The sequence below is a fragment of the Chelonoidis abingdonii genome, chromosome 5 (assembly GCF_003597395.2).
Source record: "Chelonoidis abingdonii isolate Lonesome George chromosome 5, CheloAbing_2.0, whole genome shotgun sequence".
In the NCBI taxonomy this organism is placed as follows: Eukaryota; Metazoa; Chordata; order Testudines; family Testudinidae; genus Chelonoidis; species Chelonoidis abingdonii.
This window is the reverse complement of record NC_133773.1, coordinates 46,957,136-46,982,163: the sequence shown is the minus strand read 5'-3', so window position 1 is coordinate 46,982,163 and position 25,028 is coordinate 46,957,136. Positions and strand designations below refer to the sequence as shown.

The 25,028-nt window shown below is 40.1% G+C and overlaps 1 protein-coding gene across 3 annotated transcripts in view; it reads right to left on the bottom strand.

Annotated features, from left to right (window-relative positions):
• The window catches only part of JADE1 (jade family PHD finger 1), a 70,406-nt gene extending 55,621 nt beyond the window's left edge, over window positions 1–14,785 (bottom strand). Inside the window, exons 1-2 of one of the 3 annotated variants that reach the window (XM_032776473.2) lie at window positions 14,564–14,785; window positions 2,293–2,370 (exon numbers count right to left, since the gene is read on the bottom strand). In XM_032776473.2, coding sequence (XP_032632364.1) covers window positions 2,293–2,344 — 52 coding nt within the window. In that variant the 5' untranslated portion in view covers window positions 2,345–2,370; window positions 14,564–14,785. Of the gene's footprint in view, window positions 1–2,292; window positions 2,371–11,713; window positions 11,936–14,563 lie in introns of those variants that run through there. The other 2 variants (XM_032776475.2, XM_032776474.2) reach the window with 2 other exon arrangements.
• Between the last annotated feature and the right edge of the window lie 10,243 nt (window positions 14,786–25,028).

Below are 25,028 nucleotides of genomic sequence, written 5' to 3'. Positions count from 1 at the left end.
CCACTACATCAGAGGGGATGTCCTCATGGATGCTGAAGCCTCTTAGGATGATAAGCCAGAGATTTTATCATTATGTCACACATCATCTCAGATTTTATGGGAAATTCTTGATTTGAGGTCTACAGATTAGCATAATGCCTATGTTGGATTTGGGTCTCAAACTACAAAGTAATTTTAGACAATAGTAAAGAAAAGCTAGAGTGAAGCCGAGTGAAGCCAAGTGAAGCCTGGAAAGAAAGTGCAACAAAAGCAAGAGAGAAGAAGGAAGTGGTATATACTTGAAATAATATTTGGAGAAAATATTAATAAAATCTGACAGGTATTTATCAAAAATTTTAACAAATACATTTTGAACTATTTGACAAGACCTATTACTAAGTTATACTTTATCAATTTGTTAGTTAACACTGCGTAATAAATAGTACATTACTACTTTTTTCCTTTAAATCGCAGTAAGCATAAAAATACAGGTATTTTTTATCCTAGCTAGCTGTCTTAGACCTGTGATTAGCATGTATCAGACTCATTTTCTGAAAAATTAGTATAATAATTAGAAAAACACAACTTCACTTTTGAAGAGATGGATATTCCAATATATAAAGTAGTGATATAGTTAGATAAATAACAACAACAGATGAATGAACTTGTTCCACTGAATTTCAGACCCAGTCAACTGTCACAGTTTGAAACTTCAACTCAAAGATTATCTAGTTCCGGTTCTGCTTTAAAAAGTCCATGATACAAAGAGCAGAAAGGGGTCAGAGTAAACAGTAGATTAAGATGTAAGGTGAAAATGGCACAAATAATGATCAAAGTAAAATACAAGGAGACTGTAAAAAAGGGAATTCAGGGATGGACGGAGAGAGAAGAAAAATTCTAATGAAAATACACTGTATACAGAATTTTGAGGGTTACTCTCTATTCTCTATAGAAAGACATGTTTGCTTCTTTTTCAACTAATCTTTTTTGGAAGGATTTAAATTGTTTTAACATAATACCAAAACATTTTGTTCCCGAATCCAAAAATAGCTTAACAGATTTTTCAAAATCTCCAACTCCATGAGGTTCTCCCAGCTTTATTCAGGGGCAAAATCCCAAAAGTCCTTACTGTTTTTTTTAAACTACTCCTTAATCAGGCAAACTCCTTGTAAAGTCAGTTTTTCTTTTTTCCCCTTCCCCACTCCTTTTTTCAGACACTAATTTCCATAGCAGTTTGCCTATGTAAGGGTTAAGTTGTAGGTCCTGATATTAGGTCTACATAGGCAGATCCCCACTATTGTCAGTGAGATTCCACATGGGTGCAGGAGTCCACCTACACAGCTCCTGCTGCAGGATCAGGGCCTAAAAGCCTGATTCAAAGTCCACTGAAGTCAGTGGAAAGTCTCCCAACAACTTTCTGTCGGGTTTTGGTTTAAGCTTAATTAAAGACCTCAGGATCTGGCCTAATAACACTTTGCACATATATAGCGCCCTTTGTCCCAGACGACATGTACCCATGTAGACCAGATTAGAACCAAGATAATGCCTTTGACAACCATATAAATTACAAAACTGGAAAATACAAGTAACTTGTTTGACTTGCCCAAACAAGTATCTTAGCACAATTCCCACCCCACCACTATATCACAATTTCTTTTAAAATGAAATAATACCAATTCTCCATTATCTGAACAAGTGAGATATTTTAAGTAGCTCATATTAATTATGCCAAGAGACAGCCATACTACTGAACAAATCAAACTCTTTTTTTCCTGAATGTATGTCATCCACTAATGTTAATAACACCAAAATAAACATAGGAAACCTCTATAATTCATTAAAAAAAAGATTGTCACAAATAATTATTCTTATAAAAGTCTGAGGCAGAAGAATTTTATATAAGGAGAGTATGAAAACGTCAAAAAAATTACAACTTTAGAGCAAACTTCTGTCCCTCTATTAAAAGTTAAGCAAGTCAACAATGTCAATAACTGTTGATGTGCTAATTCTGTTCTTGTAATGATAAGCTGTATTGCTAGCACCACAAAGGACCTTTAAAAAAATTCTTTGTTTCACCTTATTATCAAACACTTTATAATGAACAGCAAGTCTTGGGGCATCCTGTTATATACAGCTCATCTATTCTGAAAATATTTTATTTTAGAACAGTTTCCTAATATTTGTGTTGTCCCTCAACTTTCTGTGACCCAGCTGCTATGCAAAATACCTCCGTTATGTAAAATATTACATTAAAATATGGTTTCAACAAACTCATAACCTAGTGCTCTCCAAGCACAACAAAGGAGCACTTACTGCCATTGTCATCAGAATCCTCACTGCTGCTAGGAAGCCGACTTCTTTTCATGATCTCCACGGGAAACAGCTGGTGGCCTGTAAAGCAATGAGACAGCACTTAACCCAAGATAACACACAACCAGCAAGTTGTGTTCCAGATGGCATTCCAGGATTTACAGCACACAAATGAAAACAAACAGCTTTAAATAGCATTTAAAATATAAATAGTAAACATCCAAATGATGAGTAATTAGACATATATCATATGGGCAGGTGAAAATGTGGTTTAAGGAGATGAGATAACAGTCCTGTGGTCACAGTCACCTCAAGAAGCAAAAGCATATTTTTTGTGTTTTCAGAAGTCTACAGTAGGTGAAGACCTACAATAAAAGTACTCACACTGGTTAGATTTTCCTCCACCCCACTGTGGCTGTAGATTAGCAATAAAAATATAGTAGTATTGCCTCTGTAAATATGTAGATTGGCTGATACATTTTTAAAGCAATTTTAGTCCTGGTGGAAGGTGCCAGCCTAACAGCACTGGAGAAGCAGGGAGCTGGGAGCAGCAATGCAGGCTTCCCCTCTCTAACCAGCTAATGTGCATCAACCATGCTCTAGAAGTCAGGTTCTCAAACTATGGTCCGCGGACCCAAGCTCCATTCTGGTGGTCCATGGATAGTTCCCTCTAAGGTGTGCGCCTGGGCAGTTGCACGTGAGAGAATGAAGGGCCACCCACCTAATTAATGGGGGCTCAGGCGTGGCTCCACTAATTAACTGTCTGGCCCCTGGAGATGATGCACATGTAAGGTGAGGTGGTAGCCTTGGGGGAAATAGGGAGTAGGTGGGAGGGGACAGTGGGGTGAGAAAAGGGGGTGGGGGGGAATTTGAGATGTGCAGGACTAGGGCAGCCAGAGAAAAAAGTGACTTTCCCCAGCTCCAGGACTGCAGCTGCAGGGGAGAGATGGCCCTCCTTCCCAGTCTCAGTTCCGTGGCTGCTGCGGTGGGGGAGAAACCCCCCTCCTCCTTCCCAGCCCCAGCTCAGGGATTGCTGCAGCAGGGGAGAGAGGGAGAGATCAGCCAAAGCGCTTTCTAATAGTTAGCTAATGGTACAAACAACATTTGGGAAGATCATTAAGTGTTCCGCCGAGACACTCTGCCATTTTCAAGTGGTCCGTGAAAAAAAATTTTGAGAACCACTGCTCTAGAAGAAACCACCTTTGTGATGACAGAACAGTTCCCTCCTCCCAAGCATGCTTTTATATTACCCTCTCTGGCCTAATGCCAAATGTTACGCTGGCTTCTTTGATGCAGCATGCCTGTTCTGTAGGAGCTAAACAGACCCCTCACTCCTTATAAAGAGGATGCTAGGAAGCTGTCAGATGGCAATGACTTTCAGTAACTATCAAGCTGAGCTGCCCTGAACCCACTGACTTAAGATACACAACCTTTCACCTCTAACACCAACACCCCAAGCAGAGGTGATATGTTCTAATGCTTTATGATGTGGAATAATTCTAAATTTAATTTTCTTTAAAGTCTTCAATAGCTGGTCAACATCGACATGTAAAAGTCCATAAAAATTGAAGTTAAAAAGCGGAAACAACATGACATGACAAGTGTAACAAAGCATGTTCACTATGAGTTAAAGTGACAAGTACTCTAGGGTGTACAACAAATTCCAAGAGTCTTCATTTGCCATGTATCAACTGCAGTGACAATGAGAATTGGGTGATGCATTAGCAGCAAAATGCCAATGCACACCTCCCAGGGGCAGATTCAGAAATCAGCTGCCTAAGGTTTCTGATTCTTACTTGGTGCAAAAAATCTAAACCTGGTATTCTCATATACATTGGGATTTCCTAAGAACCTTTCAGCAAAACAGCTCCATGCTGTAGGGGCCAGTGGAAGAAATAGCTTCAATACATAACGAGGTTGAGAGAGACAAATATGTCTCATTGCAGTAAAACTGCTGTTAGTACTTTCAACTTTTGTTAAGAACAGTCCCCACTTGAAAAGAGGGAAGTCTTGACCAAAACCTGCTGATAGTCCCAATAAAACCATACAAATACCTTCTCAAACAAAATGATTCATATACAGAAAGGTGTATGGGTTTTTTTGCTTAATTAACTCCCTTTTTATCATCATTGAAAGATCTTGAGTAATGAAAGCCACAATTATCTTTTACTTCTCCAGGGAACCTGGTACAATAATAAGGGTTGATGCACTGGAGGATTTTCCTCCTTTGTGACACTATGTAAAATCAATAAGATTGATTTATCTAACCCAAAATGACTTACTGTATCAGAAATTAGAGTGAATATGGCTGTCTTTGAGATGCATGGTGGTTTTATGCTGCAAATGTTTGTCCACTAAAAGTTAATATGAAACCAAATAGCTAATTTCATCGTGACTTTTCATAACTATTTCAGAGTGCAACATATATTCAGAGGATAATGTGTAATTGATTATTATTCTATCTTCCCCCATGTAATTTCAGAGGTGAAAGAATAATAATCAGTTACACAATCTCCCACAATTATATTATTAAACTCTTTCTGAATCAACAATTTTAGAATAAACTAGAACTTTACGCATTTAATAGACCAATACAAATATCAAGCTCAAAATACACGAGTCAGGCAGCAGCCACCAAGTCTGGATATGGATTTGAATTAAGTTGAAAGGTTTCAGATCCAGGATTTGGTATGACCCATTATAAAGAAAGTTCATTTGCAAAATTCAGATTCAAAACCCCTAAAAAGTCTTAGGAAACATACCCCAGATCTATGAGCTTCAGGACTAAGCCTACTCACGAGGATGAAATACACCTGTGCCCCAATTTACACCTCCTCCCAAGCCACAAACTCTACCTGCAATTTAAAGAAATATTAACAATACCAATGTAAAATTTTCTTACAGTGAACATATTTCCTATGATTCAAGTAAAGAGGGCACTGAGAGAAACAGTGAAAAAATAAAACACATATCTAAGCTGCATACTTATAGCCCTAGACATCCCTGTTGGCCCATCTCTGACGTTTCTGCATTAGGTCCACAATTATCATATACACAGAAATTGCAAATACCATTTTATGTACGTTGTGATGCTCAGGTGCCAATCAGAGCCGATTCCAAGCACGCACAGTACAACTACTATTTAGATTTCTTTCAGACAAGAGATGAGAATAATATTTCTGTCCAGCTTGGACTGAAATACTAGACAACCTCTGGCCAAGAGCAAGGAGACTAAACAAGAACTTTGTATAAGGTAGCAAATATAATTTCAGTCTTACAACCATTTTACTCCTGCTTTTCCCAAGTTCTTGCCTATTTATGAATGAGCATTTGGCCACAAAGTATTCAACCCCAGCACGATCCCAGCTATTGAAAAACCAAAGCAAAAATCTACTTGGCAGTAATGGAATAAAGTCAGTAATCACTCTACAATATACGTTCCCTGTAAGACAAATTTGTCCTCAGTTATGCGAGTGTAAATAGCAGGAATTCCAGGGATAATAAAGTTACGCCAGATTTAGATTGGTGTTAATAAGAATAGAATTTGACTCAGAATAGTTGAATATTATATTTAAATTGTTGGTGCAGTTTACCTTTACAGTAACATAGAAATCTCATTTATTAAACCTCCAAAACAAAGTAATTCAGATTATAGTTCACACTTTGTCCTTTTTTTTTGTGACCTGATACTGCATAAGTCTTAGAATATTGTTACACATCATGCATGATAAATAAGCACAAAGGCTTGATCCATATGTCAGTCTAGAACTTCAGAACTGTCCTAACTTTTGTATGTTTAAGTCAAACCTTCAGCATTCTTTTAACAATGTAGGTTGTGGCTTAATTTCCAGTGACATACTTTTAACATTAAAGATCAACCATCTTCCCTGGTAGTGAGACAGACCTACCAATATATAGTATGCCAATACCTGTCTACTAATGGCTTTATTAGAGCTGCCCGTTCACAAGTATGGTGTAGAAGGAAGTGGAGATTGGGGAGCTCTAAAAGCAAAGTTTTACTGGAGGCAGCCATGACCCTGCTGCTTGTGCTCCTAGATCACAACGGGTGTTGGGCCAAACAGTGTTGCTCTAAGTGCTGCACACAGCAGTGAGGGCATGTCTGGATGGGGTGGAGGTCATGACCCTATGATTCCCCACCACGTACAAACTGACTATCCACATCAGGGCAGCACTGGGAGCTGGATGGCAGACACTATACTTGCACAGGGTGCAACAAATGCTGCTGCTCTTTGCTCTTCCCCAGAGCCCAAGAGTCATTAATCCAGACCAAGACATACCACCACCTGTCACATCTCTGGACTACTAAAGTTGCTCTGTTCTTCCTCTTTCACTGCACTGGCTCTACAAATTTTAATTCACTAGTTATGTACACTGCTTTGAAGATGTAAAGTACTGGGCAAGTGCTGAATACTATTCAGACCATTTTAAAATGAATAATATTTAATAGTCTGGGAGGCGACTTCTGAGCCATTAGTGTACATGACATAGTGACAATCCCTATTTACAAAAATATTTGTAAAATATGATGCAAATAAATGACTAATTGGTAATCAAATATACACTGTCCTACTTCAGAATTATTTCATACTTCCAAACCTTTGTGGGTGTCTGGTAATAATATCCATCCCCAGTACACAACTGGCTAGGTGCAGTAACGACATGGAATTTCTGGCCTGCCTCTGAGTGATCCATTGCCAGAGGCAAAATACTGGATCTGAACCTACAGTGAGATACAGTATCGCAAATCCTTTGTTCTGGCCTTTGCTTTTCTTAGTGCTGTAAGAGGCTAATTTAGAAAAGGAAAGAAGGGACATAAAAATTAAACTAAAGGCCGATATCACATTATTTCTTGTTACACTTGTTCATCCACACAGAAATCAGTAGGATTGCACAGACATAGAACTGAGGGTAAAATCTGACCCCCGTTTTTTTTTCAAGGAGGCAATCTAGTTTCCTCAGAACGGAAGCCCAAACAATGTCACGTAAACAATGGCACAAAATGTACACCCACTCTAAATAGAATTTTTCATGCTTCAATTGCCTGGTAACAAAACTCTATGAATTTTTTCTTTTTTGGTTGTTGAATCTGACCTGAAGTTCTTTCTAAGTGATGGAGTTCTTTCTAAGTAGGTTGGAGAAGAAGGTGTCATTTAAAAGTGGCAAACTGCTATTATTTTAATGACTAAACAGAAAGATTTTTATAATAATTATACAAAAATTAAATGTGCATCCTCAGGTCAAAGCTTTTATATATCATAATTCCCACCAGAGAATTTTTTAATGATTTTATGAACCTCTGCGTAAACAGAGTTTATAAGTCAAACTCTGACAGACCATTAACTATAACAGCGTTAATGTGTGTCACTATAATAAACTACACTGAACAGCTGCAGAGATAGTAAGGAAACAAAGCAGAATTATGACGGATGTACATCCTGAACACAGACTCAAAAATTAGCTTTTCTTGAAAGTAACAGACTAATTGCAATGATACTGACTACACTAAGACCTAATTATCATCAGCACACAAGAGATCACTTCAAACACTTTTGTACAAATGGGAAGCAAAGAATAATCTAGTCTTAATCAACCGAATGGTGGATGAAGACATTAGTCTCCAATTACTATATCCCTTAAACAGCTTTTCTAATTCCCTTCACCAACAGATACCACCCAGAAAACATTGTGCTTTATATATTACAGACAGATATGTGAAAAGAGGTTTAAACCCAAATCAAAACTAATATCCCAATAAAATCCATGCTGATACATTAGAACTCATCTTGAACAAGTTTGAAATACTCTGCTATCCCACTTTTTCATGCACACAAGAAATATAACTTGAGCCAGCATTCTGTCTTTAAAGGGATATTGGGCATTTCTGCAGTACAAAGGCCACAGAGACATGATATGTAGAGAACAAGCCCTCACAAACTTGCATGCGAAATATGTGGGCCAAATATGTTTTCCATTTGAATCTGGAGTATTTCCACTAACGTCAGTAGAGCTATTCAAAATCTACACCCGGATAAATTAAAGCAGAATTTGGCTCTATCAGGTCAATTTCATTGCCTTACCACTTGTGTACTCATTTACACTGCAAAGTAAGTGCAATATGCTACCATTCTGGTTTTGGTAGCATTTTACGTTGCCTTTGCACTGGTGTAAATGACTACTCAGGGTATAGACGAATCAGAAATTGGACCCTACCTATTAATTTAATCCACCCCTCATTCATTAGAGTTACTGACTGCTTCAGTCTAGAGTGAGCTGTCAACTGGGCCAATTCTAGCAGGTAGCAGCAGTTTTAAGAGGTAGCACTGAGCATATGGAAAAAGCATTGGGCAGATGATTTTTTTAAATATCATATTTCTGTGATCTAGAAATGAAACAAGAGAAGCTAAAAGGGAAACCTGCAGCTATGAGGGAAAGTGTTTTTTATTATTTCATTGTAAATGTATGTATGAACCATAGCTTAAAAAAGGAAGTGGGAGAAATCTGCCTCTGTAGAGAGAATCCTGTCACTAAAATGCACACCCCTTACTGTCTGAACAGAATATTCCACTGAGTGTGAGAATCTCTAGAAACAGAATCGTACCACACACATTTTAGTGTAATATTTATTAAGGTCTTAGGGCTTGCAAGCATGTTTATTTAAAAGAGAATGATTACGTGCAAAAGAGTTGAACCAAATCACAATTAAATCTCTTTCTTTAGGAATGGGTGTGATGCTAATCATCTATTATTTAAAATAAAAGTTAAACTTGAAAATAAAAGGAAAAACAACTGTTGGAAAGTTGCTATTCGATTACCATAACTTCTAATGTAACAACGATCCAAAGGGCAGATATCTATGTTTAAAACTTTCATGTAGCTACATAAACTAGTCATGTGTGTCAAGGCATGGCCCATTATTATTTGATGAGTGATAGGTCTGAAAATTCACCATAGTCTCTGCTTGCTGGCATCAGATTCATTTTATTAGAATAAAAATCATTACTTAAAAGGAAAGGGCCTGCAGCGGAAAATTAATCATAGGTATGTTAATTTCCATAAGAAAGGCCATATGAGGTCAGACCAATGGTCCAGTATACTGTCTTCTGAGAGTGGCCAATGCCAGATGCTTCAGAGAGAATGAACAAAACTGGGCAATTATCAATTAATCCATCCTGTCGTCCAGGCCCAGCTTCTGGCAGTCGGAAAATAAGGAACACCCAGAGCATGGGACTGCATCCCCGACCATCTTGGCTAATAAGCATTGATGGGCCTATCCTCCATGAACTTATTTAATTCCTTTTTGAACCCCATTACAGTTTTGGCCTTTACGCCATCACTCGGCAATGAGTTCCACAGGTTGATAGTGCATTGTGTGAAGAAGTACTTTCTTATGTTTCCTGTGGCACCTTATAGACTAACAGACGTTTTGGAGCATGAGCTTTCGTGGGTGAATACCCACTTCGTCGGATGCATGGGTATTCACCCACGAAAGCTCATGCTCCAAAACGTCTGTTAGTCTATAAGGTGCCACAGGATTCTCTGCCACTTTTACAGATCCAGACTAACACGGCTACCCCTCTGATACTTTCTTATGTTTGTTTTACACTTGCAACCTATTTATGTCATCGGGTGACCACTGGTTTGTGTGTTATGTGAAGGGGTAAAGAACACTTTCTCCACACCATTCATATTCCTCCCTCAGTCATCTCTTTTCTAAGATGAACAGTCTCAGACCTTATTCATATCTCCTCGTATGAAAGCTGTTTCAATCCCCCTAACCATTTTTGTCGCTCTTCTCTGTATCTTTACCATTTCCAATAAACCTCTTTTGAGAAGGGGTGACCAGAACATCACACAGTAGTCAATGTGTGAGTGTACTATGGATTTATACAGTGGCATTACAATGTTTTCTGTTTTATCATCTACCCCTTTCCTAATGAGTCCTAACATTTTTGTGTGGTTTTGGCAGCTGCTGCACACTGATCGGATGTTTTCAGAAAGCTATCCATGACTCCAAGATCTTGAGTGTTACCATCCAATCATTTTGTATCTCTCATCGGAATTATTTTTTCCAGTGTCTATTACTTTGCATTTATCAACAGTGAATTTCATCTGCAATTTTACAAGAGACAAGGCAGGTGAGGTAAAAAATTTTATTGGACCTTCTGTTGGTGAGAGATACAAGCATTCAAGCTACTCAGAGCTGCATATAAATCTACCATTTTATTGCCCAGTCACCCAGTTTAGTGAAATCCCTTTGCAACTCTTCGCAGTTAGCTTTGAACTTAACTATCTTGAGTAATTTTGTATCATCTGCACATTTTGACACCTTGCTATTCATCCCCCTTTTTCCAAATCATTAATGAATATGTTTAACAGCACAGCTCCAAATACAAACCTTTGAGGGACCCCACTATTTACCTCTATCTATTGTGAAAACTGACTATTAATATTCCCACCCTTTTTTGTTTCCTAGTTTTTAAACCAGACACTGATCCATGAGAAGACCTTCCCTCTTATCCCATAACTACTTAGTTTGCATAAGAACCTTTGGCGCAATGGTGTGTGACCTTGTCAGTATTTCTAAAAGTCCAGGTACATCAACTGGCTCACCCTTGTCCACATAATGCTTGTTCATATCCTCAAAAATATCTAACAGATGAGAAATCATGCCTCATCATTTACAAAAGCCGTGCTGACTCCTAACCAATATACTGTGTTCATCGAAGTATCTCATAATTCTATTCTTTACTATAATTTCAACCAATTTGCCTGGTAAGGAAGTTAGGCTTACAGGACTGTAATTGCCAGGATCACTTCTGGAATCTTTAAAAAAAAAAAAAATCAACAATACACAAGCTGATTTAAGCAATTGGTTATGTCCCACAGTTAATAGCTCTGCAACTCCATATTCAAGTTCTTCAGAACTCTTGGGTGGATACTATCTGCTCTGGTGAGTTATTACTGGTTTATCAATTTGTTCCAAAACCTCCTATACTGACACCTTAGTTCCCAAGAACAGAGCTCTTGAAAGTTAAATAATTGTCAAAAAATCATTTAGTAACATTAATAATTTGCATATGTGATCAAAACAAATATTCACAGCTGGGATAGTGGACTGAAAATCTAGAACTGCCTTGGTTACAGGAAGGCTTCCTTATTTGGGAGGCTCATTTTAAGGCCATGTTTAAAGTCTGTTTTTCTGGTAATGAAGCAATTCTTCTGCATGTTTTCTTAAAACACCACCCTTTACTTTTGTCAGCGCTTTCTGGTTCAAATATAGGTTCCCACCCGGAGCGCCTAGCATGCTGGGGCGGCAGCTGCTAAGAGGTAGAGTCATGCTTCCTAAACCCACTCAGCTTTCCCGATCCACACAACACAGAGCTCATTTATCGCCAGCCAATACCGGTGCCCTGGGCTCGCAGCGCCGCCGTGGAGGCTGTTCGTACTGTGAGGTCCGGACGGAGGCATCAGACACAAACAAAGACCGGGAAGGGAGGTGGAAAAGCCGGGAAGAAAGTATTACAACCCACCCCCCGCCCAGCAGCGCTGCTGTCGCCGGACTAAACCCTTCTAGCGATGACAGCACCTTCGTGTACAGCAGGCAAAAATCCCATATCATCTGCAACTCCCCTGTTCGTTTCCATAAGAAACTGACCAGATCTCCCCCGCCTCCTCTTGTCTCTCTTCCTCTGCTCCTCCCCTCCGACCAGATGCACCAATCCGCTCAGCCTCAGCTGCAAATCAAACTTGATGCCTCCAGCTCACCTCCCTGTTTCCCAAATCCGTATCATTGCTACGGCCATGCAACCCTCCCCATCTCCACCCCCCGCTCTCCATGTTGCAATGTCTGGGGAGGGGGAGGTGGAGAACGGTTTAGACTACGATTGACTCGCAGCAGCACTGAGACTTGAGCTCGTTTTCTGTCGGTCTCTCCTCCCACTGCCAGACAGTTCTGGAAACTGTGTATCACCTCTTGTCGTAGGAAACCAGCCACCAGGCGGTGCAAACAAATACACACCACCCTCTACCACCACTCGCCCCAAAATAATAAAATCCGCACCATAAACTGCTAATGAATACCGAAGGGGAAAAAATCAAGATCCAAAGCTTGAAAATCTGCTAAATCTGAGCATGCAACGAACGGAGTCCAGGGATACGAGGAGTAGCAGCAGGGCGGCTTTGTCTAATTTCAGCAACTGGAATAATCGCCTGCGCTGCACTCTGGGGACGCCAAGGATGGCCCGTTAGATTGAAATGATGCGGTTATTTGAAAACACCATAACCTACATCCATTTTCCTTGTCAAGGCCTTGGTAAAGGAAGAGGGAGAGCTATTAAGAGCCAAAGTCTTCACTTACACGTGTAAAATCTTAGACATTTTGCACCACCTCTTGATTTCATTAGTATATCCTTATGACAACATATGCATTCCAATATCATCTGAGAAATTTAAGAGACTCATCGGCAAAGCCATTGCAATTCACTGTATTTATTATAATTATACTAATGATTATGAATTGTACTATTTATTGTAATGCATAATTGTCCCCATCACCGTACTACTGGGGAAATTAATGTGCCACCCCAATGATTAATAGGATCGGGGTTATTAAAGTGCCACCCCCACTACACGCAAATTGCACCCGTCTGAATGCGACTGCAGGGGGTAGTTGTGGGCCGAATCTAGTCCCCGATCTCTCCCTGAATGAACGAAAATGGCTTGCAGAAGTTTACATCAACCACCCGCACGTGTTTGCTTGTGCAGTGGAAACCCGCGTGGATTTGAACTCGCCAGCCCCCCGGCGGGAGTGGGGTGGTGGAACTGGGAAGGATCGCATTGAACGGAGAAGTTCAGCAGCCTCTTGGCCGCTCTCACAGCCGCCGTGCACCTGCTTGCAGTGGCCCTAACCCCCTTCCAGACCCAGCACAGAGGAGCCCGATGAGGCAAACCCCGCCCCCTTCCTGCCGGGGGAGGCTAGGGGGGTGTCGAATCGCTGCAGCAAACGAGACCGTTCCGACGGGATTGAATCGCGGGTCAGCATTCCAGCCTTGCCCGCAGCCATCATTTAGCAGCAGCAGCGCTGGGCACCAAGAGAATCTGCTGCCACCCAGCAGAGCCGGAGCAGCCAAACCACCACCCCCACCTCCTCCCTACTCAGACACACACACACACACACCCCTTCCCTCCATACACTCACACTCTCCCAACACGTGCACTCAAGGCTGTTACAACTTGCTCTCCACCAGGAGCTACTGTACACTCGGACTCGGCTGAAAATAAATAGATGTGGCAATATGCTAAATCCCTACACCTCCTCCATAAATGCCCATTAGTGCCTACAATCACAAGCGCAATAAGTTCACGACTAATGGCCAACGCTCTCCTGCTCCAAAAGGAAACTTCTGCCTAATTTCACCGGTCAACGGTTTTTATACTTTCCAAGCATTTTTTAAAAACTGCTGCAAGTAAAATCCAAACACGATTTGGGTGAATGTAATTGCAAAGCTGCCTGCACACAAACTAACACCCTCGCCGCCCTTGAATTGATGCAATGGATATTTTGGACATGTGGGTGACACAACGACAGATACTGGCCATGGCCACCTCTTCCCGTCTATATGTCTATATCTAAAAGGACCTGCGCTCTGCCATTGCCATCTGTCTACCAAGTTGATACAATGCTCTTTACTTTTCGACCAGGCTGATGCAGCATTAATTCAGGATACTCCCCTTTCCACTCTCATTTTAAAAAAAAACAAACCTACAGCAAAGTCAAATACATACAAAATAAAAAAACCTAAGTGCAGAAGTGTGTTAATTTAGCTGGTGCACCTTGAAAGCTGCAAGAGCTTTATTTGCCATTGCAAAGTCTGCAGCAAAATCAAAACCAGCTAGCGCAACACTCCCCACATCACATCGTTTCTCAAAGCTGCAAAATAATCATCTATTTTCCTCCTCCCACCGCTCCCCCCCACCCCCGGCAATGCACAAGTTGCTTGTGGGATAGTGAAGCTGCAACTCAACTGCCTCCCCTCGCTCCATATCAAGAAGCAAATCTTTTGGCGCCATATTAATGACGTACTATATTATTTCCACTAGGCAGCGACCTTCGGCATTAAATTGCTCTCTAGCTGCTTCTGGAGAACTCCAAAGCAAAGCAACAAAACCCCATCAAATATGGCTGTGCTGGGTGCTCCCCCGGCTCACTCTGCGGCGGCGGCGAGGAGGAGAGTCAGAATCTGGACACAGTTACCTGCTGCTGCTGCCGCGATGGTTGCCAGTGAGGTTGGAGTTTCTCTGCGCGAAAGGGTCTCTGCTGCCTCATGAGTTCAGACAAGCACTGGAGAGTGGGAGCAGATTGTGGGCTCCCTTCACACACACACACATACACTCACACACACACTGACTGACGTTTTTACTTGTTATGGAGGAAGGACTCTGTGAATCAAACTCATTTCTGGGTCACTGCTGCCACAGGGGGGAGCTACTTTAATCCCCTGCCAAAACTAGAAGGAGAGAGAGAGAGAGAGAGAACAGAGAGGGGGAAAACGGTGGAGAAGGGGAGAGACTACAACACTTAGGAACTGTCTGATTTAACTCTTCACAGCCCTCACTGGAGAGGTCGGGCTCCATTTACAATTGCAGGGAGGCGCCTTCATTTCTGAATGGATTTTACTGAAGTATCTCCCTCTTGTGATGAAGAATATTTTGCACTGAGACGTTTCCAGTCGAACTCACCCCTTCGTTGAAGTCTTACTCATTCAAAATTGTTACTCACTGCTTGAGAGCAGCCTTGTATTCCACTCCTACTGTCATATATATTAAAAACAATAGAAGATTTGCATCTGGAAATTATTTATACATGTTTGCACAAGGTATTGCTACTGTTATTTTTAATATGTACTAATGAACACTTTTTTCCAAATATCTCAAAATATTTCACAACTGTTAATTTATTAATGCCTCACACCATCCCAGCCCCATGGCCAGGGCTCTGTTTTTTTAAAGGGAAACTGAGGCACAGAGAGATTAAATAACTTGCCCAAGTTCATACAATAAGTAATAGTCACAGCAAGGATTAGAACTGACTTCTGATTCTCAGTTCCCCACTCTAACCCTTCTGCTTCTCAAACTTTGCCATAGGAGACAGGGAGAGAAGGGTGAAAATTAGGCCAAAATGAAGCTCAAATTTAGTTCTTTTAAAATACAATTTAGAAAAAATTTATTATGAATCAGTATCAAATTATTTGCCAAAGTTTTCATTATGAAAAGAGGGCATTTAAATGCAGAACTGAGAATAATTTTTAGTATAAAATGCTTTTCCTCAGTCCGATAATTCATTTTCCCTGGGAAAACAGTGGAATCTCTTCATTTACACAGAGGTCCTGGGTATAGCCAGGAAAGAATAATAATAGAGAGAACCGGTATTATAACAGGGATCAGCAACCTTTCAGAAGTGGTCTGCTGAGTCGTCATTTATTCACTCTAATTTAAGGTTTTGCGTGCCAGTACTACATTTTAGTGTTTAGAAGGTCTCTTTCTATAAGTCTATAATATATAACTAAACTATTGTTTTATGTAAAGTAAATAAGGTTTTTAAAATGTTTAAGAAGCTTCATTTAAAATTAAATTAAAATACAGAGCCTGAGTGCCACTGAAAATCAGCTCACATGCCGCCTTCGGCACGCGTGCCATAGGTTGCCTACTCCTGTGTTATAATCTCAAATATAGAAATAAAGCTGTCTGTGGAAAATAATTCCAAAGACAGTAAATACATAATTACACATTAATGCAGCTCCCCAGGCAGTACTTTTACCCTGTGTGCCAGAAAGTCACACCTTAGTTCAGCAAAGGAATTGCTATTCATCAACAATTTATCCAGGCACATCATACATCTACCCACCTATCCACCTGCAGAACTGGACTCATTGTTACACTTTCTGAAATATACAAAACAGAACTGCAAAAATATCCTCTTTTTTGTTAATTGTTTTCACTGTGAAAACAAAACAAAAAAAATAATTTTTTTATTTGTATATTTATTTCCTCCTCAGAAAAGCAGCATTCTTCAGGTTTGGGAGCCTAGAATGGGGCTCTCTTCCCCCAGCTTTTTATTTACATGTGGTGTTTACCTTTATTCACATACCATTGTAAAGCTATTATCTAATTGTATTATCCCAGGGCCTTAAGTCCCAATTCGGCCAACGTTTACTCAGGAGAATAATGTCATAACTGCACCAGTATTCCATTGATATAATTTAGGCTACCTGCATGCATAAAGTTACTCTCCTGAGTGTTTTCCAGGATCAGTGCCTGAAAATACTCATGTGGCACCCTCACACAAGGATGATTGCCTGTAGGAAATGTACTTTCCTGTTTGATAAACTCTTCCGCCATTACCACATCAACCACTCTCTCTGCCCCAAAACAAACACATAAACAGAAACCATACAACATAGCTTTTCATAACCCAATAAGAAAGAACTCATTAAGTTCACTAGGGACTTTGTTACTGCCAATCTATATTATATGAAAGGTGCTCAGATACTATGGTGATGGGCAGTAGTATAAAATCCTACAATTGATGAATCAATAGACAAACTATAACAACATTATTTTAAAATCATTTAATTCTATCATAACTTTCAGCCACCAGTTCCCATCTTCCTGACCTCTTTCAAAAAAGGAGTAGAAAATTTGACTTTGTGATAACTCTGAGCAAGTATTCTCCCTTCTGTTGATGAAGACTAGAACCATCCTGCCTCATTCTCCTTGCATTTCTGGTTGCTTTGTCCCGTCTTTCTTAGTTCATTGCCTTTTTATGTAAAACAAAAATATAACAATGAATGTCTAAATTCTGACTTGCATATTAGGAGTCATTAGCACTTACCTTGGTGTTGTACAAGGTCATATGTCTAGGAACAAAGAATGTAGGCAGTGCTCACAAGATCATGGACTATATCCTGGAAAGCAGTGACTGAAAAGAACTTAGAAGTCATTGTAGAAACCCAACTGAACATGAGCTCCCAGTATGATGCCGTGGCAAAAAGGATTAACACAATCCTTGGATATATAAACAGGGGAATAGTAAGTAGAAATATATGGCCTTGGTGAGACTGTACTAGTGTCCACACTTTAAGAAGTATGTTGAAAAATTAGAGAAAGAATTTTAAGAAGTTACAAGCATGACTTGTGGTGTGGAAAACACATTACAGTGATGGATTTAGGACTTGTCTATACACAAGCTGTACCACTTCAACTATCCCGGTGTAAAGGTGTTTTATAACCCAGTACAGCTATTCTCCTACAGGAAGGTAAATAAGCTATGCCAGTGTAAGCCACACTTGGGGTTGTACCAGTATAACTATTTTTGGTAAAAAAAAATAATTAAAAAAAAATCACACCCTAGCCAAAATAATTACGCTGCTACAAAATCTACTTATCAAAGAAAAGTTAAGAAGTGACAAAATAAGAGACAGATCTAATAGAGCCCTCTATTATCTTTTACCCCACTCTTGAGCAGTTCTCCAGGTTATTGGTAAAATCCTACTCCTACTGAAATCAATAGGAATGTTGTCATTGACTTCAATGGGAACAGGATTTCACCCTCTCTCTTTTATAGGACATATCCCCAATCAGGAGATTACTTAATATTTTGTTTTAATAAAATTTCTCAGGCACCACAACACTCAAGGCCTCTCTCTTCCTTCTGTGAAATAATAATGTATCATTACTATGATTTATTTCTATCCAAGTAATACCCAGAGAATACAGTTAGCATCGGGGCTCCATTTTGCTAGGCTCTTTACAAACAAGTAAGAAGACATGGCCCCTGCCCCCAAAGTGCACATCGAGTGTATTCAATACTTATTAAAATTGCATCTAAACTATTCAAATTTATGAGTATTTTATATAGTTGCTTCATTCATACCACATACTGAGGAAGAAATATGGCTTTCCACTATATCTCTGTTACAATTTTAAGGGGAGATGTAATGCTGCAGCAGCATCTGCTAAAACCTTTTCACTGTCTATTCCTCCTATTGTGTTTCATTCTTTATTTGATAACACCAGTTACTCCTTCTATGCTTGACATCCTTCATGTTAGTCCCTGCAGAAGTCTTGTCCTATGAAAGTGAAAGCAGAGCTAATGAACTTGAGTTCCCCTCACCACTGTTTAACTCAGTCACAGTACCACTTACAACTCTGATCTATCCTTTTGCTCTTTTAGCCCCAATTTATAAAAACCATTTCCCCCTTCCCATTCCTTTCTCACTAAGATTAGAAACCTGAAGGCAAGAACAAAATGCTGACCCAGAATCTGATCTTCAGGAGTAAGAATTCCAGCAGAGCTCTTGCATCTGCTGTGTAAGAGATGGGATATGTATAGGGTATATAGATAAGATATACAATTGGGCCAAAGCCTGTTTGCCTAACATGAACTTTCCTTTTGACTTCAATTCAACTACTATGTAAGCACGATGAATAAGATTTTGCCGTATATAGATATAAATATATTGTACTTATAAACTGTATATTGTTATATTTTAATACTTCTAAATATGGCAAAGCACATTTTCTCATCTGTTCTCTTGCCCTGCACCAAAAAAGAGAGCAGAGCTTCTTTACCGCCTCTCATGCAACTTCACAGATACTTCTGCAAATGGGTAGTAAATCTCCTGCTGCAGTATTTGTTTCCCTGGAGCCCATGGAAGAATTCTGGATGATTCAGCTAGAATTGTTCTGGATCTCCTTCAGCCATGTGGCTCCTTCACACACTTCTAAAATATGTATGGATCTTAAAGGCACCATCTAGCCATAATTCTGTCTAATCCTATCTATCTGTCTGGTTTCTTTTACTGAACACAGTGTGGTATCTGAACATCTCACAAAATTATAAAGAGTGCACATATGGTTTCCTCTCCTCCTCCATCCCTGTGTTTAGGAGCTCAATTTCAGGCGAGGTGTGGGATGTTGTCATGAGAAGACTGGATTGAAGAAGTGGGGTTTTGCATTTTGTTCTGCAGCTGAGGTCTTCTGAGAGTGAGTCCCAGATTCATGGGTCAATCTCAGAGAAAGCTCTTTCTGTTGCACTCAGGAGTCTCATTCTTGTGGTTAACAGTTCCTTTATTCTACTGGAATGTAGCTGTCATGGGAGCAGGGTGACCACCTGTCCCAAATTGGGCAGGACAGTCCTGAAATGCAGCATTCAAGTCCCCGTCGCAGGCTAAATGTCTCCAGAACAGCATTTTTCCCAGATTCCCTGGTGCGCCACTTGAGGCTCAGGGGCGGTGCCAGCCTCTTCCCAGTGGAGCAGGGCTGAAGTGGGTGCTTCGGGGGAGTGGGGACACACCCCAGCACCTTGCCCACAGCAGCTGGAGGATCTGGGACTTCCCACAGAGGCCTACGCTTCCTTGGCGGCTCTTATCACAGCCCATCTCCAGCTTCCAGCCTGGCCAAGGGGCAAGGCCTTGTGGGGAATGAGGAGCAGCAGGGGGCAGGGGATCAGGGGAAGAGGAGGGGCAAGAGATAGGGCCACAGGGGAGCCTCCTGCATGTGCCCCCACTTTTGCTTTTTGAAAAGGTGATCACCCTACATGGGAGGTCATTATCTCACAGCGCATGACAGAATAGAAGACTGAGGTAGTTTGCTCTCAGTGGCCTATACTGTGGAGCAGACACATGTATCATGACAGCCCTGTGAGGTAGGGATTATAATATTAATTTTATATACTGGTAAGCAGGATCATATAGAAGTGAAGTCACTTGCACAAGTCACACAGTAAATCGTACAATATCACGGCTGGAAGGGACCTGAGAAGGTCATTTAGTCCAACCTCCTGCTCAAAGCAGGACCAATCCCCAGATAGATTTTAGCCCCAGATTCTTAAGTGGCCCCCTAAAGGATTGAACTCATAACCCTAGGTTTAGCAGGCCAATGCTCAAACCACTGAGCTATTGGTAAAACCAGAAGTCATGCCTAGCAGTCCATAGCTCTAACCACTCAACTACACTCCCTGTCTTATGCTGTTATATACTACACAATATAATACAATTTATGCCTCTATGGCACCTTTCATGCAAACATCTTAAGCTGCTTTTACAAATAAAATTTAGTCTCTAAGGAAAATGGATATATATTCATCTTAATTTTAAGTTGACAGGGAAAAGGCTAGGCAAATATCCAAAGGTAATGAATTCCAAAATCTAGAATCACAGCTACTAAAAACACAAATTGTCAAATGATTTCAATTTAAAAGTAGGAGCTGACAGGAAACGAGCAGAACAAGAACCTCAAGGGAGCTACTAAGCAGGGAGTTAAATTGTAGGTCTCTGAGGTAGGCAGGATGAAATTGATGTGTGAGGTTCTTGTAGCCCATCCTACCTATGCTTGGGGCACTACCTTACTTGCCAGATGAAAGATTTGACTGGCAAGTAAGGTAGTGCCCCAAGCATAGGTAGGATGGGCTACAAGAACCTCACACAAATAAGAATTCTTCAGCCACAAGATTCAGTCCTAGTCAAAGTAAATACATGCTCCTATCTGGAAGCTCATAAAGCAACACATTAAGCTATCTAATCTAGCTTAACTTCAACTGCAGTATTAAACTGTGTTCATGCAGATGGCAATCTTGCAGTGAAAGATGTGTTACAACAAGATCAATATAATGGTTCAAAAGAATCTAAAGCCACTCTTCCAATTACAGATGACAGCAAAAATGGGTTATCATGATAACCTTGCTAAATATAGTACAGTAGTGGTACCAATCAGAGAGGAAGGAATCGAGTCAATAAAAATCCAGTGTTGAAGTCATTTAACTTTACAAGTCTATCAGTTTCAACTTGGGATGTTTAAGACTAAGAGTTAGAAAGATCAAACTGAAGAAGTAAGACTGGCTCCTAGGCTGCTCCAGCAATTTTGGGAATTTTTCTGGAAAGAGCAGAAATCTTGGAAGGAGCATCCCATGTTGTCCTTCTTTAAGTTCCACTTGGTGTTTTATAGAACTGTCCTTGAGCTAGTCCTACTTGTGATCTCTCCTTACAGCCTCTTCCAAATCCCATGATTCACTCAATGTTCAGTAAAGTTTAAGCTGAGCCAGATCAGGAAAAGTGATGTCTCCGACAGTGTCCAAAAGATCACAAGTCTTTCATTTTGAGTTAGAAAATTATAGGGAGTTCATGCTATTAAAGCTGAGTAAATAGAGAAAAGAACTTAAGTTAAGCAAGTGCTTCACGCAGGAGCTTCCAAAGTGTGGGGTTTCCCAATGGGGCTGAGTCCAGCTGTCCTTTCTGCACTTGGGCCAGCACTGCCCATGTCACAGAAAGGTGCAGAGGAAATAATCTGCATTAGCCAAATAGTACAGATGTGGTAAGAGTCCTGAGTATACAGACCCACAGCCAATTCTTACTGTGTGTTACCACAACTCCAGCAAGGATTGTGCATGACAGGTAAAGCCCATTCATGATACTAGTGATAACTAACACTTGAAACCAGATGATAATTGGAAAAAAGATACAGTACATAGCATCCCAGGGGAACAATTAGGCAGTAAATAGAGAGAAGGACAAAGGAGAAATTTCACTCCCAAAAGAAATACTCCCACTTCAGCTTGTATATCAGCAGCTATCAATACTCTAATCCTCTTGTGGGGCTGTTAATGATTTGTTAATAAAGGGGGGGAATCTGCCTGAATATTCAAAAGGTCCTCTCTTGCTCCCATAGAAAACAATAACAAATGCCTATTAATTTCAATAAGTCTACAGTTTAGCAGCTGTTCTAGATCAAATATTCATAAATTCCAGCTCCCCTTACCCAGATGCTAGGTAAATGGGGTCAGAAGAAGCTCTCTCTTTACAGAGGAGTAAGTGTTGGTGTATAAACAAAAAATAGCTGTCTGCTACACAATTATTTTCAGTTGTTGACTGTTTACACAAAGCAGAAATGGCTGAGGAAACAAATCTCGAGCTCCAAATAATGCAACAAGAACATTGGTTCATTCTAGAACATGCAAATTATCCAATTAAGACGTTTTAATCAGCCTCATAAAAAGTAAAAGGGTAATCAAACTGTCCTATGAACTTAAATCTTGCTATTTAGTAAGGCATTCAGAGGGTTATCATTTCAGCCAGGCCTCTACCTGGCCTGAACTCGTGCTCCCACAAAATCATGTTCATATACTTATGCCTACACTTTGCTAACAGTCCTAACACACACATGCACTCTTTAAGTAGTCTAACACCTGCACCTGTACAAATGTCTGATTAAAACAAACTGGCTCCAGTTTTGTGCGTGCAAGTTCTAACACTTGTGCTTAGGTGTTGGACTGTTTAAGACATAAGGACAAGTATCAACATATGTAATGTAGTCACCAATCCATTCCATTGCTTAATCTGGCCAGGACTAAGACCAAATACTGCAAAAATTTATGACCACATTTAACTCCAAGATTGGGACCTTACACAGCCCCTCTGTGGTAACACCTTGAAGCAGAAGTTGTCCTCTCAATCTGCAAGCCAGTGAGCCCAGGAACAACAAGTTGTGTGTGTGCCCAGCAGCTCAAGAATAAATCACCTCTGTGTTTGAAACACCTATTATCCTGTCTTTTCTCTTTTGTTGCAGATATTTGGTCCTGCAAAGTGCAGGCACAAGTATATGTGTGTGTAAAAGTTTGTACTAGCAGAAGTGAAATCCAAAGCATGAAAATTCAGCCCTCAAAAAAAGAAAAGTAAAATGCTATTAAAAAAGAAGCTTAATTAGACTGTGTAACTGAACACAACCATTTGATGTTACAATTCAGGTCAATGGTATTTTACTAACATTTTGCCAAGTCCTGAAGACCGTATTCAGTTCTTTCTCAGGCAAAAATCCAGTGTGACTGAGGTCTGAATGAGAATTTTAGGATTTGACCCAATGGTTGTATGTAATAACCAGAATAATTAGCCATATGTGTCAAATATGTGATGTTTTGTTGATGTTTGGAATAATACAGTATGTGTTTTTGAATGTTTTTTGTCCTTTATGAAGGAGAGAATACATATTTTTAAAAGAAAAGTGCTTAAGGATTTTCATGCAACAGCAACTAATAATGTCCACTTATATAGCACTTTTCATCTGAATATCTTAAATCAATTTACAGACATTAAGTAAGCAAGCCTCTCAATATCCTTGTCAGATTGGAGACCAGTATTCTACCCCTTTCACAAATGGAGAAATTGAGGCACCAATAGTAAGGGATTTAATAAGGCAAAGATGAAACCCCAGATACCTTAATTCCCAGTCTTAATCTCTAGCCACAAAATTGTATATCCTTTTCCTTCTATGCTATTAAAACAACAGCAACAACAAACTATGCATGCAGTTACCAAACTGTTGTTAACAATGTAATTCTGTACTGCATGTCTAAAATGGAATCTGTGTTGCAGGTTCAGGAAAATGAGAGCCTTTCATAAACCGATGGTCACCTGCACTCAAGCAGACCTTGGGATGGTTTCTTCAAATGTTTCACTTAAGACAGTATTATAGTGACAGTTTCAGAGGTGACATGGTCTTTGCATTTAAATCTATTCAAAGGAAGAAACTCAAACAGCTGCCTCGTAAATTCTCAGTGCAGGTGAAGGAAATGTTTAAGATGTAGATGGCCTTGGAGTCATTTAATACCATTCATAAAATTAATTCTGAAATTATATCACAAAAACATCAAACAAAGGAGCTGATTACTTATTAGAAGGTGCATCTTCTGTGCTGTTATTCCAAACCCAGGGCTTCAAAAGATACATTTAATAACGTACATAAGGAATATAAAGACTTGGAAATTAAATTGTTACTCTGGCTCCTGTGAACTTTGATTCAAGTAAGCAAAAAATGAAAAATCTGCTCTGCTTGTGCTGACAGATTTTGGCACTGGGTAAACATCTGTTTCTTCAGCTGAAATGCCTAAAGCCTCACAATTACAAAAGTATCTACCTTTTGCTTCCTATGGTGAACGTCTTTAAACCCTGGATATTTTCCTTCTGAAGTAGTTACATTTTCTGGGGTTTCTGAGGCAGGCCCTATTCTAAGTGTAGGAGATATTACAAGTGCCACAATAAAGGTGAGCACTGGTGTATGGTAATTGATTTTTAAATGTGCCAACTATATTGGTATTTAGTACCAGAGGGGTAGCTGTGTTAGTCTGGATCTGTAAAAAGCGACAGAGTCCTGTGGCACCTTATAGACTAACAGACATATTGGAGCATGAGCTTTCATGGGTGAATACCCACTTCGTCGGATGCATGTAGTGGAAAGTTATGCTCCAAAAGCTTATGCTCCAATACGTCTGTTAGTCTATAAGGTGCCACAGGACTCTTTGTCGCTTTATATTGGTATTTGTAACTCTCCTCAATGTCTCCAATGGGGAAATTTTGCTACTGCTTCAAAGAAATGCAAAGAGGAGGCCAGGAGTAGAACAAATTCTACAGTGAGGATGTGTGTCCTTCAGTAAATATCCAGGGACAGTTCAATGCTGCTATGCTTCTAAAATATTCAGCCCCACCAGAAGCAGCACCAGCAGGGAGCTAGGCATAAGTACAGAGTCTGCCAGCTCTTCCCCATTGGACTATACTCCAGCTTTCTCAGGGCAGTAGGCCCCAGTGGCTCTCATCCTGATCATACTCACTCCACCTGTAGAGGAGGAGCTTCCAGGAGGTGCTTTCAGGGCATCCTTTAAAAGCCCAGACCTC